Raw genomic sequence first — 21177 nt, 5'->3', positions numbered from 1 at the left:
AAAAGACTAAACGTGTGGAGGCCTTATTTTGATTGTTTTCGTTGAGTGAGTATATGTGTGTTTCAGTTTGGTTTTTCATTTTTTTGCTTTTTTTTAACTGCTCAAACCATTTACTTTGCATTAATGTTTGAAAATAGTAGTTGAAATCAAAATGAAGGTTCATTTATTTGTTCTCGCAATGCCCAGACCGTCACTATCCGTTAAGAACCACTCCCTATAGTATATGTAGTATGTACATGTTTAAGATAAAATAAAAGCTAAACAATTCACTAACCCGGTCGGACTATGTATTTAACCGCAATCCATATGCTTCTCCGGTTTGGCTTCCGGTCAGATTTTGTAGTACAATTATCCATGTTAGAGTAATAGAGTTTTTGAGATTTATAGTATTGGTCCGCGGTAAGATTTTTTCGCAGACACCTAGCTAAACTAGCTGTACTTTCTTATTTTTTAATCATTGTCGTTTTAATAATCTCTATTATGTAGACACTAACAGAAAACAATTCGCCGACAAAAAAAAAATAAATAAATAAATAACAGAAAACAATTCAAAACCATTTTTTATGTGCAAGTGTTTGTTGGTTGGGGTAATAAGTCAAATGTATTAGAAACAATCAAATCAACCATCACATATTCACATCTGCATATATATAATTTAGAAGTTAGACTCAGATTCCCGACCTCTCCTGGAAAAAAGGATGGAGTCAGGGAAATCAATTGAGAAACAAAACGATGTCGTGGTAAGACTAGCTAAGCAAGTTATCGATACCGTTGCCAATGGCTTCAATCTTGTCTTTTCACCGACGTCAATTAACGTACTGCTCAGTCTCATTGCCGCCGGTTCTAACTCTGTCACCAAAGAACAAATCCTCTCATTCCTCATGTCACCGTCAACGGATCACCTCAACTCAGCCTTGGCCAAGCTCACCGATGGGGGCACTGAGAGAAGTGATTTGTGCTTATCTGCGGCTAACGGTGTATGGATGGACAAATCTGTTTCTTTGAAGCCTTCCTTTAAAGAGCTTTTGGAGAACTCTTACAATGCTACTTGTAGTCAAGTTGACTTTGCTACCAAGGTAATTTTTTCCGTTATGGGTAAACTTTGCTCTAATCTTTTTTTTTTTTTTTTGCTTTGTTTTTATAACCGGGGTACGGTATATTATGCGGCCAAAACTTAGACTTATCTCTAGATATTATAAAAGCAGAGTATTCTTGTTATTTAAGATGTTCATAATGGTTTAAAGGGATAATGATTAATCAAAATTTGTGGAATGATTAGTCAAAAGTTTATGTTACATCCAATTTGTGGAATGATTAATCAAATTTTTGTATTGATTTATCATGAAGCCTGGTGAAGTGATTGATGAGGTAAATACATGGGCTGATGTCCACACCAATGGACTAATCAAAGATATTCTTTCACGCGATTGTATGGAGACTATAGAGACCATCCGTAGTAGCACACTTATTCTAGCAAATGCAGTCTACTTCAAAGCATCATGGGGTAGAAAATTTGATGCAAATTTGACAAAAGATAATGATTTTCATCTTCTTGATGGTAACACGGTGAAAGTCCCATTCATGACCAGTTACAAAGACCAATATCTAAGAGGCTATGATGGTTTCCAAGTTTTACGCCTCCCTTATGTAGAGGATCAACGTCAATTCTCCATGTACATTTATCTTCCTAATGATAAAGATGGATTAGCTGCTTTGCTTGAGAACATAAGCTCGGAACCAGGATTTCTTGATAACCATATTCCACTCCATCGTATATCAGTAGATGCTTTCAGAATTCCAAAGTTTAACTTCTCTTTTGAGTTTACAGCTTCAAAGGTTTTGAAAGAAATGGGACTGAATTTGCCTTTTAGTGATGAAGGTAATTTAACTGAGATGGTTGATTCGTCTTGGAAAGGTGACAGCCTGTACGTTTCAAGCATACTTCATAAAGCTTGCATTGAGGTGGATGAGGAGGGAACCGAAGCTGCAGCCGTCTCCGTTGCCATCATGGTGCCCCAATGTTTGATGCGGAACCCGGATTTCATAGCTGACCATCCATTTCTATTCACGGTGAAAGAAGATAAGAGTGGAGTTATTTTGTTCATGGGTCAAGTTCTTGATCCTTCTAAACAATGATTGTATTTTGTGGTGTGACGATGACCAGACTAAGTCTCTTTCTCAATTTACGTTTTGGATAATAATAATAACAGAGCCTTGTTCGGATTCCAATGATGTAGGAACCACTGCTCTTTGTGTGCTTTTTTCCATTATGTGTCCTACTACCAAGTGAAAGAACATTAAGTAGTATGTTTGTTGTATTTTGTGTCTATTTCTGGTATGATGGAACTAAGTTTGGTGGTCCTACTTATTGATTTGTGTGTAAACAAGTAGAAGAGATATGCAATTTTGATTATGATTTTATCTTATTTAGAAGCCAGTGTGTATAAAATTTAACTCTGACATATGAGAAACAAATGATATTCAGTTTTATTTTTGACGAAATTTATTCGAACACAATATGCTATTAAGTGTATTTATCACTATAGAACCTTTCTTCCCCACCTCTTTTGGAAACGAGAAAGGTCAATTGAGAAGCCAACGATGTCGTGGTAGACTCAAACACGACACCAACATGTCGCAAAAAAAAAGTAAACAAGATTTTACGATTTTAGATACCGATTAGATTAAATTGGTTAATTGGGAAATTTTTTATAAATTGGGTGGAATTATAAAATTTGTAACTAGTATATGGTAAATTAAGTAGATGTAGAAAGTATAAAGTATATATAGGATAAATAACAACTTCACTATGAAATTAGTCGTATTCACAGTATTGATGCTGGAAAGTATATATAACAGCAAACGTGGAGAAACTCTTCAAAACTTCCACAATAGACAATGATGGACACAAACACAAGTTACGTGAGTAATGCGCAACCTCTGAAATCTAAGGCTAGTTTGGAAACAAAGAGAAACTTGGATACAAACACTGAAACACAACAGACTGGGGTTGGAGTTGGCTTGAGCGGTGGATGGCTTCTCGTCCGTGGGATCCTGAATCTAATTAACGACGCTCAAGTCTCCCTCAAAAGCTCTCTCACACGCGCGCGAAACAACATCAAGACTTCTCCTGCCAGATCTAAAACACAAAAGTCAGCCAGCCAAAGTTCTATTCAGTTACATGTAAACAATGATTCATCATTGGTGGTGGATCATCTTCCAATGCTAAAGATGACGACAGCGTTGGTAGTTCGTCATCCTGCAGAAATTCCTTAGATAATACACTTATACACAAACTGTTAATATTTATATTTCTAGTATCAACTTTTTTTTTTTGTGGTGCAAAGTCTAGTATCAACCAGATTAAAAAAAACCAGACAAAGTAATTTAAATTATTCTCGTGTATGACCGTCTGTTCAGTATTATGCTAGTATAAGAAAATATGTAAGATAAAAACTCTCTTAATAAAAATATTTTAACTTTAATTTCTTACAAATAGTAGAATTTTTAATATATATATATATATATATGTACATATTTATTTTTAATCATGAATAACACATATTTTTTTTGGTTTCTGTGCAAAGTGCAAACCATACTTATATCCATTCAATCAACCCAAAAAGAGGAAACAAATGGTACACAAGTGTACATAAACTTGAAGCACAAGCTCACAACAAAGATGACATAGATAAGATCGATGAGTAACAAATTTAGAGGATAGGTCCGTAGAAACTCGGAGACAGAGGCTGGCTAGCTGAAGCAAAAACAGGAAAATCACATCTTCTGGTTGTGGCTGCTGGATTGAGTTGGTTTCAAGCTGCTTCGAGGGATAGTTGATGAAGATAATAACCAGCATGTACATGTTTGAATGGATACACCGGGATAAATGGATCTGATTCACGAGTAGAGGAAGCAGATGCGTTTGTGAAAGAGCCTTCAAAAACAAATATTCATCGATGGTTTTCCAGCTTAAGGTTCCATAGACTATATAGCCAAAGGGCAGATTAAACAACAGGTTTTGTATGGAATGCTCGCTTGAGATTAAGTAAAACCTAAACGCTTCGTTAACCCGGTCAGACCATATTTTACTGTATCCGAAATTTTATAGTAGTGGTCCACGATACCATAATCCATGAGTGCAAAAAATGACAATATCCATAGATTTTTATAGTATTAGTCTGTGGTAAGATATCTTCGCAAAAATGACAATATCCATGCTGAACTAGCTGTAATTTCTTATTTTTCTAGTCATTTTCGGTTTAATAATCTCTATTACGTAGACATTTACAGAAAATAATTTAAAACTAAACTTAATGCGCAAGTGTTTGTTGGGGTTATAAGTCAAATATATTTGAAACAATCAATCCACATCGGGGTGATTAGTCAAATATATTTGAAACAATCAACAATTCACATATGCATATCGATAAGTTAAGAGCTATCTCGAAAATTCCAAACAAAACCCAAACTATTTAGTATTTGTCGAAAAAATATAAATTGTTTTTGTTATCAAAAACATACCCAAACTATTTTACAGCTGCCAAAGAAACATACAAACTATTATTTTTTCAAATTTCTCCTAGAGTCCTAGTCTCTGTTATGGACGTTAACAATATTAACTTTGCTGTTACTATTTTTGGAAAAATTCTTAAAAAAGCCCAAGTTATTTGATGTTAAATTTTATATTTTGTATCAATCATTAAAAAATAATTCAATTTTCAATTATTTATTTATTTGACACCAATAAATTGATGCAACATGACCTTTTTTGGTACGGTTAATAGTGAACGTAGCCATCATGATGTTAACCACACTCCACACCAACAATTTGCACACGTATGTATAGGCTCGCCTATATATATATATATTTATTTTTTTTTTCTTTTTTTTTTTTGCATTCAGAATGAGTAGGAAGGTAAAAGAACAGGAAAAAAACAAGTGAATCTGAGTAGTAATATTGGAAATATACAGAGAAGACGATGTCCAAATTATAGCTGGTTGTACGTATCTAGACAGTGAGATAACTAATTAAATACTCTTTCTCTTTTAAAATAGTTGTTATTCACATTATTTTTTTTGTTTCAATTTATTTTTTTGTTTTTGATATATAATGTGAATTTTAATAGAAAATTATCTCATTTTAATTAAAATATGTTAAATTAATTTTACACAATTAGTTAAAATAAACTTTTAGAATTAATCTTTTAGGTTTGGGTTCTGTATTTTACATTTAGGTATAGTTTTAAAGGAGTAAAATCTAGTATTTTAGAATTTAAGATTTAAAATTTAGTTATTTTGTATATAAACGAGTAGTACTGAAAATGAAAAAAAAATAGTTTTACAAAACGTTATAGAAAATAGTATTTTTGCAAATGCCTCAAAATCCTAACCACATAAATGGAATCTCGAGTCCAAAATTGTCTGTGTGGAAAAGTATTTGTGGTTAGCGTAAAGAAAAAGAAAGAAACTCTTGCCTTTCTTCTACCCAAAAAAAAAAGAAGATAGAAATATGGTAATTTTTTCAAAAAATATTAACTAATTTTCTCTCTATCTACATATGGTATGTGTGACTATGTCATCACATGTATGTGTGACTATGTCATCACACTAAAAATAAAAATAAAGACTTCACCAAAAAATAAAATTTATGTCCAGATATTTCCAGGTACTGTAGATGGGGAACAGTCTCAAGGATAATCCTCTATATATGGTGGTAGTAAATCTCTTGTGTGGATCACTTTCAAATCTCACAAAGACCAAAAAAAAAAAAAGAGCAAAAGAGCAAAAAATGGCAAATACAATTGATTCTCCAAAACTAGACAGACATAGTTTTCCAGATGGTTTCATTTTTGGAACGGCTGGTTCATCCTTTCAGGTAAAAAAGTTTGTATGGTTTTTGATAAGCAGGCAAACTATAATTTTGTGATTCTACCACTTTGATCAATGACAAACGCACAAAATCGGGATTTAGATTTAAATATGATGTTCTCTTTATGATAAAACAAGTTTTGAAACTCTATAATATTAAATTTAACTTAATTATCTTTTTGATTTAAGTTTTTCTTTACTTATCGTTTCCAATTTTAAAATACACCATTTTAACTAGGAAAATAGTTTAAACGTTGTTTGTTAGATTTCGCAACTGAAAATACCATTAAAACTATAAAAATGCTCGATTATGGACGGGTAAAATATAATTAGTCATTTATGTCAGCATAACTTTTGTATCATTATTGGGATTTAAATTCGTATATTTTTCTATTATACTGAGAAAATAAATTACAAAACATGCTCAAAGAAAGGTAGGTGTACCATGTTGAAACTCAAATTCTTTTCTTTTTCTTTGTCTTTTATTTCCATGTTGTTACAATATTCATGCTGACTGTCTTGCTAAAAAGGCAGGATCGTGAGGGTTTATCTTTTCTCATGTAAGCTCTTCTACATTGGATTGTTTTTTTTCTAAAGAAAACCGCCTGTTTTAATTAGCTTGAACGGATGAACTATGTTTGCTGTGAAAAAAAAAGCAAGGAAGATGTACCGTAAAACTTATTCGGGACAGCTAGATTTGCTAATGAATGAAACGGTCGTTCGAGTTAAAAGTCAAATATTTAATATGCTCACGATAAAGAAGTTTCAGTTTTTGTTCTTTTTATTTTATTTGCTCAAATATTCTCTTATTTTCTTTCTTATACAAACAAAGTAGTCTGCATCACCCTAGGCCAAGATGGCTAGATATAAAAAATGACGAAAGTCTCACCATCGATAACATCATAATCGCTTTATTAATTATTTTTAAAAATTGCTAATTTGGTATTATTTTTTTCTACTATAAATCATAATTCTATAATAAGGGTCTTTTCACAAATCACTGATTTATTGGCATAGTTTTCTTACTAAAATAGACTATTCCTGCGAGCGGTTCACAAAAACATGGAAATAGTAATTGTTCAATATTTCAAAAAACTGCCATAAAACATCATTTTAATGTTTTCGTGAGTTTTTATGTCAACATAATATTGTTTTATCATTGATTATATCTGTTAAAATTGTTAAATGATTAACATATATTTATATTAATTAACATGTAAGAATATATCGAGCTAATAAATCTTATATGAAAATATGATACTGTATGTATAAATTATGCATGTATATAGAAGCTCATAGCTTGTTCTTGTCACTTTGTTTTCATTTATAAAATAAGAAGAAAAAAAATCTAGCTCTGAATCTGATAAAATATTATTAATATAAATATGTGTATGCAGTACGAAGGTGCAACAAATGAAGGTGGTAAGTCTCCGAGTATATGGGACCACTTCAGCCACACTTATCCAGGTCTGTCCAATTACAAAATCTATGGATCGATTTCATTGGCTTGGAATGCCAAATCTATGTACCGACGTCCCTATAAGGCTATAACCAACAATACCAAATTTGACATTTCTATTGAATTATTACTTGAGAGTAGGGACGAAAAACTTATGATTATTTTATAAATTCATTGACTGCAGAAAGGACCAAAATGCATAATGGAGATGTAGCAATTGATTTTTATCATCGTTACAAGGTATACTTATTATAATCAATCATATTTAAAATGAAAGGTAAATATAACTATCATATTAAACGAAATTTTTTATTTTTATTTTGACAAATACAAAACAGGATGACATTAAATTGATGAAGGAGATAAACATGGACTCTTTCCGATTCTCAATCTCTTGGTCCAGATTAATTCCTAGTAAGTTTTAAACCTCTTAATTATTATCTTTTTTTGTTTGTTTGGCCGGCAAACCTATCTCATTTGCTGATATAATTATTTGTAAATATATATTATCAATAACTAGGTAAGGACCATATCTAGTAAAATGATATTCTAGCTATTTTAAGAAGATATTTTAAATTAATTATTTTAAATTAAAATTAATGATTATGTCCTTAATGAGAATTAAATTTCCAGTTAATTCGAATAATTATTTATACAAATTAATTTGTGGTGGATTTTAACTTGTCTATAGGTGGAAAGCTGAAGGATGGAGTAAACAAAGAAGGTGTACAATTCTACAAAGATCTCATAGACGAACTTCTTGCTAATGGTAAGATCATTACACCAATAATTAAGTTAAAGTTCTATGATTATAATATAAAAAACTAAATTATTATAGATGTAATTGTCACATATCAATTATATGGTATAATAAATCTGCAGGCATACAGCCTTCAATGACACTATATCACTGGGACCATCCACAATCTTTGGACGACGAATATGGTGGATTTCTAAGCCCTAAAATCGTGTAAGCCTAATTAACATATATTCTAAAACATCGAAAATTTTATTTTACAAACAACCAATATTGTTATTTTTAATGATTAATTTTAAACAGAGAAGATTTTCGAGATTTTGCAAAAATTTGTTTCGAAGAATTTGGAGAAAAAGTTAAGTTATGGACAACTATCAATGAACCATACATCATGGCTATTGCAAGTTACGATAATGGTAACAAGGCGCCTGGTCGATGCTCGAGTTATGTAAATGAAATAAGTCCGGCCGGTGATTCAAGCACTGAGCCTTACATTGTTTCACATTACGCTCTTCTTGCTCATGCTGTTGCAGTAGATGAATTCCGAAAATGCAAAAAAATTTCTGATGATAGTAAAATTGGTATAGTATTGGCACCAATATGGCATGAGCCTTATAATTCAGACTCTGCCGATGATAAAGATGCAGTAGAACGAGCTCTAGCTTTTGAAATTGGATGGTAAGTTATTTAAGCATAATTTTTTTTATTTGTAGTTAGCATTTTATCTATTTGTAATATTAAGTTTTATTCTCTTATGTGCACAGGCATCTTGATCCACTTATTCACGGAGATTATCCGGATATCGTAAAAAAATATGCAGGAGATAAATTACCTGTATTTACTACAGAAGAATCAAAATTGCTAAAAGGTTCACTGGATTTTGTCGGAATAAATTACTATACAGCACGTTTCGCAACTCTCCTTCCTCACATTGACCCTGAAAAGCCTCGGTGCAAGACTGACAATCAAGTCGAAAGGAAACGTACGTACTGATAATTAATTACTAAATATTGTTCCAAATTAATTTTTATGAAGCATAGATGGTAAATTAAACAAGGTTTATAATCTGTTTTGAAACAGTGACTAACCACAGTGGTCACAGCATCGGAAATGGGGTAAGAATTTACTTTTCCTCATTAGTCATTACTATTAATTGCTAAATGCGACATATAATCATCAGAAATTTTGTTTCTTTTCAAAATTCAGATTGGAAACGGTTTATTATTGTCATACGCGGAAGGCTTGCGAAAAGTTCTTAACTACGTCAAAGAGAAATACAACAACATGCCAGTCTACATCAAAGAAAATGGTTAGATTTTTTTTTTTTTTTTTTGTAACTAAAAATTTAGAAAGCTTTATTTTTAGTTCACACCATTTTTTTTTTGAAGCACTACATATACATACCTCTACAACACATAAATAGTTTCTCAGCAATTATTTCGAGCATTAGTTAGTTAGATAGAAATATATGCCAATTAGTAACAAAACTTTTTTTCTGGAAAGAAATATTTACCAAACTGATTTTTTCAATATTTAACTTTTTTTATGGTTTACGTTTTGATAACTGATGTGTAGGGATCCATGACAGCGACGATGGTACAAAATCAAGAGAAGAGATACTTAATGACACTGTTAGGATTGAATATCATAAGGCACACTTCGAAGAACTTCACAAAGCTATAGTGTTCGTTCTTATCTTTTTCTTATTTTTTCTTGGTTTAATCTTAATTTTTTCTGACAATGTTTATTTAAATATCAATTCAATTAATAGTTTCTGTTGATGAAACTAATAATATATTTATAGGAAGGATGGGTGTGATGTAAGAGGATACTATGCATGGTCTATGATGGACAATTTTGAATGGGAACATGGATACACTGCTAGGTTTGGTCTTTACTATGTCGACTATATCGACGGGCTCAAACGTTATCCTAAAGATTCGGCGATATGGTTCAAGCGGTTCCTTAAAAGATCGGTGGGGGAGACCAAGTAAAGAGGAGGTGGAGGAGTTATCACATAAGGTCATGTTTATAGGTATATCAGATGGGGTGTTCTTAAGCCATTTAAAAATAAAAATAATTGAATAGTGGATTTAAGATCAGGCTCATTGATCTTATTCTAGAACTGTTCTTGGGCCTGATTTTGTGTGACGTGTCTCTCTCAGATTGGTTGAGAATATATGGAATAAATTTAGACATTAATCTATGTATTAATTAAATAAAATGTTTGTCTTGTTTAATTAATTAAGTAATATGTTTGTTTGTTTTTTTAAAAATTTTTATTTACAATGTTTTTTTTTGTTTCATAAAAATATAGCATTGTATTTTGAATTTTAGTAAAAGTTTTATAAGTTTGCAATTAAAATGTTATTTTATAAATTTTTATAATTGTAATATGTTTAAGAATATTAATAAACATTATATTATTAAATAGTATTAAACATTCTTAAATTTTTTATTAAACATTAATCTATGTATTTATTAAACATTCTTAAATTTCTATAAGAATATTATATTATTAAATATTAAGATCTTAAACATGTTCTCCCAATAACTAACTTTTTAACAAAAGTTCTTAACTACTGATCTTACATTATTTTCACAATATTTATACTCTAAGAACACCNTAAATTTTTTATTAAACATTAATCTATGTATTTATTAAACATTCTTAAATTTCTATAAAAATATTATATTATTAAATATTAAGATCTTAAACATGTTCTCCCAGTAACTAACTTTTTAACAAAATTCTTAATTACTGATCTTAAATTATTTTCACAATATTTATACTCTAAGAACATCCTAAACTGATCTCTCTATAAACATGCCCTTATAACTAACTTTTTTTTTTCTTGTAGTGAAGCAACATGCGTGGGGCCACTGGATCTTTTATGGAGAGAGGAGGATGAAAATCGTTGATCTTTCCAAATTCCTTATCATCATTTCAGTTCAAGATTTCTTTTTGTTATCGTTTCAGTTTTTTTCCTTTCAGTTATGTAACAACCTTGAATTTTCTACAATTTCTTTGAAAATATATTATTTTCATAAAGAGATTTGATACCTTTTTTTAAAAAAATGTAAAATTTAGTCAGCAAAAAAAAATTTTGTACAAAGAATCTAACCTTTTTTTGTTTGCTTGCTTTTGTGTTGTTTGTATTTGTATTTTCGCATGTGTGTATAGCCTAGCAGATGAGAAGATCATCTCACTGGGTATTTGTAATAATACTCACGTATCACAATTATTGTTTGTGGTGTAGGTAAAGGCAAAGTGTGATTGTGGAATCAAGAAGATGAGGATGTTCTAGAGGCTCGATTGTTGTCTGATTTCTGTTAGGTTTCTAGAGTTGGTTAATTAGAACATTGTTAGGATGCGGGTTATTTGCTCATTCACATTGTTGGATTATAAACGGTTAGATTTGGTATTTGGTTATTTATTATTAGATTTATTCATTGGATTATTGATATTGCTTATGTCATCCGCTGTTGTTGATTGATGCTATATTGTTAATAAGTACGGGATCACTAACAAAAAAAAGGTCGAATTGTTTCAACATCAATATGGTGGTTGGCTAATATGGTGGTTGGCTAGGGAAGCTTTGCCCAGCTAATAATAGATCCATCGATTCCAACACCACTTTTCTTGGTTTGATGGGGATCAACTGGAAGCAATATGTGAATCGACATAATTCATCTAAGCATGAAAATAATCAAAGATGGAGAACAAACAACAATCTCATAAAGAATAATAAATTTTAAAGCTTTTTCGTCAAAAAGTGATTTATATTAAACGAAAAAGTGATTTATATTGATAAATTGGTATAGTCTAGATACATTTGTTGAATTAACCAAACATGTGGTCTAACACATTCAAAATAGAAAATGCAGTGAAGACATCCAAATTTTGCTAAAAAGTGTGCAACAGTATTACAACATCTCTTAGTAAAAACAAATTGAACGAAGTTAAACCATGCTTCCCACCATCTAATGTCTTCAATAATTCCTTCAATGGAGATATCTAGGTGTGCATTGTGAAGTATTTTTGTAAATAGTTGGCAGTCTCCTTTAAAACAAACAGATGTGTGTCTTTTGAACCAAGCTTGCTGCATTGCTGTTAAGATCACATAATGATCTATGAAATTATATATATATATATAAATTATATATATATATATATATAATTTATTAGATAGCATATCGGTCATCGGTCGGAAAATAGATTTACGGGCCAAGAAAATATGTAGTAAGTAGTAAGTTAGTACTTAGTAACCACTATAGTGGCAGTTTGGACGTAACAATTTGAAGAAAAGAGAAGTAAATTTAGAAGGTTAATGAGACATCTTTTGTCGAATACATAAATCTATTTTCTTGCAATAATTAGTGTAACTATAAAAAAGAAGCAAGTAAGTAGTGCTGTCGTTTTTTTTCCTAATTATTATTTGTTTTTTTAATGTCTTTTTTTTTTGCAGTAACGTTTGTTATATTTTTGTTTTCTAGAGAATTGAGTAGCCACGTTTTTGTTGTTGTCGTCTCCCAATTTAAATATGTACCCCCACACACCTTTCGTGCCATTGACACCATACGTATCTCTCTCAATCTTGTGAGAACTTATCAATATATGGGACCGACCATTTGGGGAATTAATAGTTTCGCAATGGTCCAGCTGACTCATTCATATTTTGTAATAATTTTGGTTTTAAACTAATATTATTATATGCTCTAGTTTTAATTTTTTAAGTTATAGTTTTTTCTGTTTCACATAAAAGTGTCATTCTATGTTTATGATCTTTTAGACTAAATTTCCTAATACACCTGAACCAATTTTTCAATGAATTAAATTATTATTTACTTATTTAATAGGAATCTACACCTATAATTCAAAGTTTACTTAATTTGATTAAAACACGTCACAATACACTGTGTGATACAATGATTAATCATTCCATACTTTTTACAAATTTAATAATATTTACTGTAATTATATGAAAAACTATATTGTATTTTAAAATCAAATCAACCATAAATTAAGCATAAAAAATTGGATTTAGAATCTCAAAATATGCATCACAACAGTTTATGTAATATATATATATATATATATATTTATTTTTTAGAATAACTCAAGAGTGATTCCAAAAGATTTCTAGATCTAAAGACTAATTTTCTGGAGCAGGGGAAATCATGTTAAATTTTGAACTCCGTAGCCAATACTATTCGAATACAGGTGACGAAATTTACTTACTTTTATCACTGGATCAAAGCGACTTGGTTTATATATATTGTTAGAATCGATAATCCGACAAACTACATTACTGATCACTAATACAAAACTCTAAACACAAAAATAGTGAATATATATATTTTGTCACACAACAGAAAATGAAAATAAGAAAACCAACAACTTCACTGCCCAAAATTAGATACTATAAAGAGACTTGTTTTCATGAACGATCCTGTAAAATTACAATCATACCGAACAAATGATGTAAGCACGATTTTTTTAATAAAGGAGACGCATAGTATACTTATTATCGAAACAAAAAAAAATCTTCTATTTATTTTTTATTATCGAAATAAAACTTACGTTACACATGTGAGAAGTGAGCTTGTTAATGGTAGCTCTTCCGGTATTATAAAGTACTTCACACCAGACCTGTGTGCATCTCCGGCACAGTTTTAGACGCTCCTCTCACCATCCGCAGCCCGCCGTGTTCCACGGTCCTCCATCCAAGTGAACTCCTGGCTTAGCTATTCTCATGCATGGTACTCCTCTTCGTGGGCATTTTTCTTATTATCAGTCCATTGATCTCTGGGCCTGGGAGAGTTCGAGAAGAATCGGTTGATTGTAGCGTTGATGTTGATAATCCGAAGATTTACTGCATCCTTGAATGTTCAGACTTACTTTGTTATTGTGTTTTGGTTGTTAGGCATTTATATTGGTCATTAAGCTAATCAGGCGAGTGCTACAAGTGAGGAACTCACTGTTTTTTGTCGAGAATCATCATGTGTTTGTAGTTTGCAGCAAGGTCGTCCGTAGATTAATTCATAGCACAGATTTTGACAGTGACTTCTCAGTAGCGTAAAGATCTTTGTAAAGATTCGAGTTGCAAAAGTGTGGAGACCAGTTTCAAAAGTTGGATTTATCATGTATATTATACAGCTTTTTTGTAAATTGACAGTATGTACTTTTTTTTTTTAATTCAGGAGTGATCTTAAAGGATTTCTAGTCCCAAAGACTAATTTTCTGGGTCCGAAGGAAACTATGTTAAATTTTGAACTTTTGGGCCCGAAGGAAACTATGTTAAATTTTGAACCCATGTGATCAATGCTAACGAATATTTCAAAAACATAAAATTCAAAAAAAAAAAAATTGTTTAGATGGTTTGCTATATACATCGTTAAGTTACACATGTGATTCTTATTGTTCCACGAAGTAGTTTTACTTTTCGCACGATATGTTAATAGTGAATGTAGCGATCATGATGTTAACCACACATTCCACGCCAACATTAATTTGCACACACATATGTTTTTCTTTTTTTGTCGTCAACACACACACATATGTATAGGCCTATCTATGTACATGATAAATATTTTGACCTCGGTAAAAAAGATGTAACACATAGATGTGAAAAAAAAAAAAAACACATATGTGAATCTGATCCGTAATCATGGAAATATTCAGAGAAGACGATGTACGAAGAAAAAAACTCTTCAGCTTTATAACTGGTTATACTAATATTTAATGTAAAACCCTAAGAGCGCAGAAATGGAATATCCAAACGAAATCAGTCGTTACGTGGAAAGATATATTTGGTTGGTGTACAGAAAAAGAAAGAAATATTATAATTTATTTCAAAAATACTAATGAGTTCTCTTCCTATCTAGATATGTATGTATGTATGTCATCACACCAAAAAAGGAAAAAAATGTTATATATGTCCAATATTTCCGCGTAGATAACGTATAGTGATGAGGGTAATCCTCTATATATGGTGGAGCAAATCTCTTCTGTCGATATCACTTCAAAACTCACAAAAACCAAAAAAAGAAAAGAAACGGAGAGAGCAAAAAATGGCAAAAACGATTGATTCCCCAACACTTGATAGACATAGTTTTCCAGATGGTTTCATTTTTGGAACGGCTGGTTCATCGTTTCAGGTAAAAAGAAATTGATAGTTTTGATAAGCAATCTATATATTAGCAAATGGCTATGTGATTATACGACTTTGATCCATAACGTAGAAAAAACTCTGTAATTTCGCAGTTAACTTAACCTTTTTGCTAATTCATATCTTTTACATAAAACAAGTAGTTTACACGAAATTTCATTTGTTGTTTGAGATTTCTGTTAAGCCAACTGAAAATAAATATTTTAGTTCTAAAAAATGCTCGATTATGGACCTGTAATTAGTCATTTATCTTAGTATAATTTTTGTGTTACTACTCGGATTTAAATTCGTATGTTCTATAGTATTGACACAAGAAATTACAAAACATGCTCGTTTTAGACTTTTAGTTTGAAAGGAAGGTGAGCCATAAAAACTTAATCGGAACAGCTATATTTTAATGTAAAACGGCCCTTCGAGTTTCAATCTAACTGCATGGAAAATAAAATATTTTATATACACTTAGTTGCTCAAGACTGACGTCTATAGATCTCGACGTAAGTAGTTTCAGTTTTTGTTCTTTTCTAATAAAGGGAGTATCATATCATATCATTAATAATTTAAATATTATTTTGTTATTTTAATATGGACTTTTTTACTATTCGTTTTTCTTGTAATGAAAATTTTCGAATGACAAACTTTTTGAATTCTCCAAATGATTGATTTCGTGGCTTGATTTTCTTACTAAATACACTATTTGGTGGGAGATTCACAAAAATATCGAATAGTGATTGATTTATATTTCAAAACCCGTGTGTAAAGTATCATTAACTGTTTTCGTGAGTTTTATGTCAACATAAAATTTTCTCTCCTTGATTATATATTTATATCTATTAAAAGGGTTAATATGAGAATTTACTTTTTTCATTTTGTAAACATGTTCACTTCTAGTTTTATTAACACATAGTGTTCACTAAAATTTGATAAATGGAATTTATGTTGATTTTAAGGAAAAAAATATTATGCATGGAGAAAAGTTAAAGAGACGAAGGTTAATAGTTAATTTGGAATTTGGTCTTGGTAATTTTAGATTAAAAATAAGTATGAAAGTAATCATCAGGCGCAAATGACTTGTTAGATAAAGCATATATGAATAAATGGCTTAAATAAGTATGTATAATAAAATTATACATACACACAAAAATATAAGAAATGAGATAATTATATTAATTGTTATAAAATATAGCTAAGCTAGTAATTCATATTATATATAACAAATAAATAGTATATATGTAAAATATGCAAATATGGATATATATATATATATATATATATATATATATATATATATTTGAAAAATGTTAGACAAAAAATAGTATATAAATAAAACCTACATATATGTGTGGCAGCGCAGGATTCATATATAGTATATATAATGTTTAGTTTAGGGACAAAAGACTGTCGCTTTACAAATAACATACTTTTATTTCCTTGTTTTGTCAAAACATTACATGATTTTACGAAAATCACGATTCATTTTTGATTATGTAATTAAGGTTTTTATTTATTTTCAAATTAGATATCTAAATATAAATAGCCTCCTTTCATTGTCAAACTGTTCATGTTTTGTTATTCAAACCAACTTTGCGAAAATGGTCATCAGATTCATTACTAACTCTCTCTCCCTAGTCTCCATCGTAGTATACGTATTCTATTTCTACTCTACTACTCTCTAAAAACTGTATGACCTGAAAGCTCTGTTAGTGTAATACGTCTCACATCAGTAGTTTGAGAAATTATTAAGTTATATATAAAGAGTTAAAGTCTCTTCACTTATTATCAATTGATTTTAAGTTGGAAAACAAACCCTAATTTAACCAGTTCATAATTTATTTTCTTAATCTATTTTCTTATTTAATTTATTTTCAGTTATTAAAATTAAGATAAAAAAAAAACAAATCCTAGCTATATATAAGAGGAAATATGTCAATATAAATTTGTATGCAGTACGAAGGTGCAACGAATGAAGGGGGGAAGTCTCCGAGTATATGGGACCATTTCAGCCACACTTATCCAGGTCTGTCTAATTACAAAAAAATCTATGTAGCCCCTATACCAACCAATACCGCATTTGACATTTCTACTGAATTATTACTTGCGAGTAGGGACAAAAAAACTTATGATTATTTTATAAATTCATTGACTGCAGAGAGGACAAAAATGCATAATGGAGATGTAGCAATTGATTTTTATCATCGTTACAAGGTACGCTTAGAATCATATATGCATGTATCAAACTATCCTATCAAACGATATATTTTCTTGAAAGTGTTGGTACACTCATACTCTACTTACGTTTCCACTCGTATGTACTAGTTATCATTTTTTTTTTTTCGGTTTGTGACTTTGTGTTGGTAATTAGTCGATATTTTTTTACTAATACGACAAATACAAAACAGGATGACATAAAATTGATGAAGGAGATAAACATGGACTCTTTCCGATACTCAATCTCGTGGTCCAGATTAATTCCTAGTAAGTTTTACACCTCTTTTTTTTTTCTTTTTTTTTTTTGTCGGCAAACCTGTCTCAGTTGTTGATAAAATTATCTCTTTAATTTTAATAGAACAATTATTTGTGAAGTTATTTGATGTGAATATTTATTTTTGAATATGAGTATGTGTTACTCCAAAGTCAATATTATAATAGTTGGACAGATCGATTATATGATTTTATTATCTTAGTTAATGCAATTTGACGTATATCTGTATATGTCAAAATAGACTATCCGGTCCACTATTTAGCCAGCATCAGCCAAAATTTGGTGGACCAACTCGTAAAACTATATACAGATAATTAGGTTTACTCGTAAAACTATCCGGTCTTTAAAACTATATATGACTATTTTACCGTTAATGAGATAATTAGGTTTACTTATTTTACAATGGCATTCTAAGTGATACCTTCCAGTGAATAGGTTAATTATTTTGTGGTGAATTGTAATTTGTCTATAGGTGGAAAGCTAAAAGATGGAGTAAACAAAGAAGGTGTACAATTCTACAAGGATCTCATAGACGAACTTCTTGCTAATGGTAAGATCATTGCACCAGTAATTAAGTTGAAATTTTCTAATTATATAAAAGGTATGGTTTATACTCAAGTAATGCAATTAAATCATAATATAAAAGTAGCTGTCGCTTACCAAATTATATGATCTGATAAACATCAAGACATACAACCTTCAATGACGCTATATCATTGGGACCATCCACAATCTTTGGACGACGAATATGGTGGTTTTTTAAGCCCTCAAATTGTGTAAGCCTAATTAACATATATTCTCAGACACCATATATATATATATATGTATAGTGTTACTCAACAAAAACAACTGATGTTATATTTTATGATTAATTTGAGAAAATATAGAGAAGATTTTCGAGATTTCGCAAGAGTTTGTTTCGAAGAATTTGGAGAGAAAGTGAAGTTGTGGGCAACTATCAATGAACCATACATCATGGCTATTGCAAGTTACGATAATGGTAACAAGGCGCCTGGACGATGCTCGAGTTGGGTAAATGAAAAAAGTCACGCCGGCGATTCGAGCACTGAGCCTTACATTGTTTCACATCACACTCTTCTTGCTCATGCTGTTGCAGTAGATGAATTCCGAAAATGCAAAAAAATTTCTGATGACAGTAAAATTGGTATAGTATTGGCACCAATATGGCATGAGCCTTATAATTCAGACTCTGGCGAAGATAAAGAAGCAGTTGAACGAGCTCTTGCCTTTGAAATTGGATGGTAATTTATCTAAGCTTAATTTTTTTTTTTTTTTTTTGATGATCATTTCTATCTACTTGAAATATTAATTTTTGTTCTCTTATGAATGTAGGCATCTTGATCCACTCATTCACGGAGATTATCCGGAGATTGTTAAAAAATATGCAGGAGATAAATTACCTTCGTTTACTGCAGAACAATCAAAACTGTTAAAAAATTCAACGGATTATGTCGGAATAAATTACTATACAGCACGCTTCGCAACTCTTCTTCCTCACATCGACCCTGAAAAGCCCCGGTGCAGAACTGACAATCACGTCGAAAGAAAACGTACGTAATGCTAAGTAAATTACTAAAGACTGACCGTTCTATACTAACTTTAATTACGGTTGGATATGGTAAACTAAACAAGGTTTATAATATGTTTTGAAACAGTGACTGACCACAGTGGTCACATCATTGGAAATGGGGTAAGAATTTACTTATTTTTCATAGCTATTAATTGCTAAGTGCCACATATAATCATCTTAAGATATTTAATTTATTGAAAACTCTCCTCAGATTGGAAGTGGTTTGATATTGTCATATCCGGAAGGTTTGCGAAAAGTTCTTAACTACGTCAAGGAGAAATACAATAACATCCCTGTCTACATCAAAGAAAATGGTTAGAAAGCTTTTTTGTTTGGTACTCAAAACTTTTAACTAGGGATTCTTATTCTAAGTACTACATCATATATACCTCTACAAAATATATATAATTTCTTAGCACTTATTTGGAACATGAGTTTGATAGAAATATATAATTTAGCCAATTACTAACCAAAGTAATTTTATAAAAAAAAAATAATTTACCGAACTGATTTGAGAAAGTTTAATTATTTTTTGTTTCAATTTGATGCATCTATTTATTGTTCTCGTTTTGATAACTGGATTGTAGGAATCCATGAAACTGATGATGGTACAAAACCAAGAGAAGAGATACTTAATGACACAGTTAGGATTGAATACCATAAGGCACACTTCGAAGAACTTCACAAAGCTATAGTGTTCGTTCTTGATCTTTTTTTCTTTGGGTTCAATCTTTAATCTTTCTGACGATAACTATTTAAATTGATCATTTTTGTTAATGAAAGTTATGAAACTAAAGTATATGTTTATAGGATGGATGGTTGTGATGTAAGAGGATACTACGCATGGTCATTCATGGACAACTTTGAATGGGAAAGTGGATACACTGCTAGGTTTGGTCTTTACTATGTTGACTTTCTCGATGGGCTCAAACGTTATCCTAAAGATTCGGCCAAATGGTTCAAACAGTTCCTTAAGAGGTCGGTTGGATAGACCATAAAAGAGAGGAATGGTATCTTTGGATCTTTCATGGTGGAGAGAGGAGGGTGAAAATCGTTGTATCTTTTCGTTAAAAATTTGAGTGGCAAGATTTTATTATTTTTCTTGATTTCAATTTGTCTATACTTTAATGTCCTTGAATGCTCTAAACATTTTTATTATTATAAAAAAAAGGTTGCAAGATTTCCAAGATGCATAAAGTTTGACATCTTATAAAAAAAAAAAAAAAATATGAGAAACAAAAAACAATTAAAAAAACATTAGAAAAGAAGAAAGTCATGTGCTAATAACATTGTATTTTTATCCATTTAAACCAGTGTTCGAAAAAGCGGTCTAGGCGGTCGCCTAGGCGCCGTCTAGGCGCTAGGCGCTCAACCGACGCCTAGACGACCGCCTAAACCGCCTAAAATCACATATATTTCGATTTAATATATTTATCTAATTTTTAACTATATATAATTAAAATTTAAAGTTTTACATTCATATACATAATTACAAATCTTTATATGTTGTTGATATTAATTAAAAACTACATTTTTTCCTAAGTTTTGTTTATGGTTTATTACTTTTATTTATCTAACATATATTTTTGTCTACAATATTACATATATAATGTTCTACGTTAAAAACGCCTAAACCGCCTAAAATCGCCTAGCTTTCGATTAAACGTTTTAGGCGCTAGGTGTTGGGTCACCGCCCAATTACCGCCTAGCGCTTTCTTGAACATAATTTTTTAATGTCTAATAAGTTTTTCGGCATATTTTTCATGCTTTCAAGTCATCTTTACCGCTTTTTCTAGGACAAAGAGTCTTTCTTAACAGGTTTCATGCTGTCAAATCATCCATATACCC

General features: G+C 30.7%; 2 protein-coding genes and 1 pseudogene across 7 annotated transcripts; all 3 read left to right on the top strand.

Annotated features, from left to right (window-relative positions):
• Positions 1–493, top strand: part of LOC104715965 — a 3271-nt pseudogene extending 2778 nt beyond the window's left edge.
• Positions 633–2368, top strand: LOC104714105 (serpin-Z3-like). Its single transcript, XM_010431361.1, has 2 exons — positions 633–1076; positions 1348–2368. Exons 1-2 carry the CDS (start codon positions 699–701, stop codon positions 2134–2136), a joined length of 1167 nt encoding a protein of 388 aa, XP_010429663.1. The 5' UTR covers positions 633–698; the 3' UTR covers positions 2137–2368.
• Positions 5670–20509, top strand: LOC104714104 (beta-glucosidase 30). Of its 6 annotated transcripts, XR_002033329.1 has the most exons (14): positions 5731–5878; positions 7269–7338; positions 7515–7570; positions 7669–7744; positions 8022–8099; positions 8213–8300; positions 8391–8765; positions 8852–9069; positions 9168–9202; positions 9294–9396; positions 9663–9771; positions 9892–10122; positions 10949–11081; positions 11348–11548. XR_002033329.1 is itself a non-coding variant. In XM_019229605.1 (13 exons), exons 1-12 carry the CDS (start codon positions 5792–5794, stop codon positions 10079–10081), a joined length of 1485 nt encoding a protein of 494 aa, XP_019085150.1. In that variant the 5' UTR covers positions 5731–5791; the 3' UTR covers positions 10082–10122; positions 10954–11139. The 6 variants fall into 6 exon arrangements, 5 of the variants coding, with proteins under 5 accessions (XP_019085151.1, XP_019085150.1, XP_019085149.1 ...); XM_019229605.1 differs by lacking the exon at positions 11348–11548 and having other exon boundaries at positions 10954–11139; XM_019229604.1 differs by lacking the exon at positions 11348–11548 and having other exon boundaries at positions 10949–11139.

Source organism: Camelina sativa, chromosome 9 (assembly GCF_000633955.1).
Source record: "Camelina sativa cultivar DH55 chromosome 9, Cs, whole genome shotgun sequence".
In the NCBI taxonomy this organism is placed as follows: domain Eukaryota; kingdom Viridiplantae; phylum Streptophyta; class Magnoliopsida; order Brassicales; family Brassicaceae; genus Camelina; species Camelina sativa.
The sequence above is the reverse complement of the archived record's forward strand: the minus strand, read 5'-3'. Positions and strand labels throughout refer to the sequence as shown.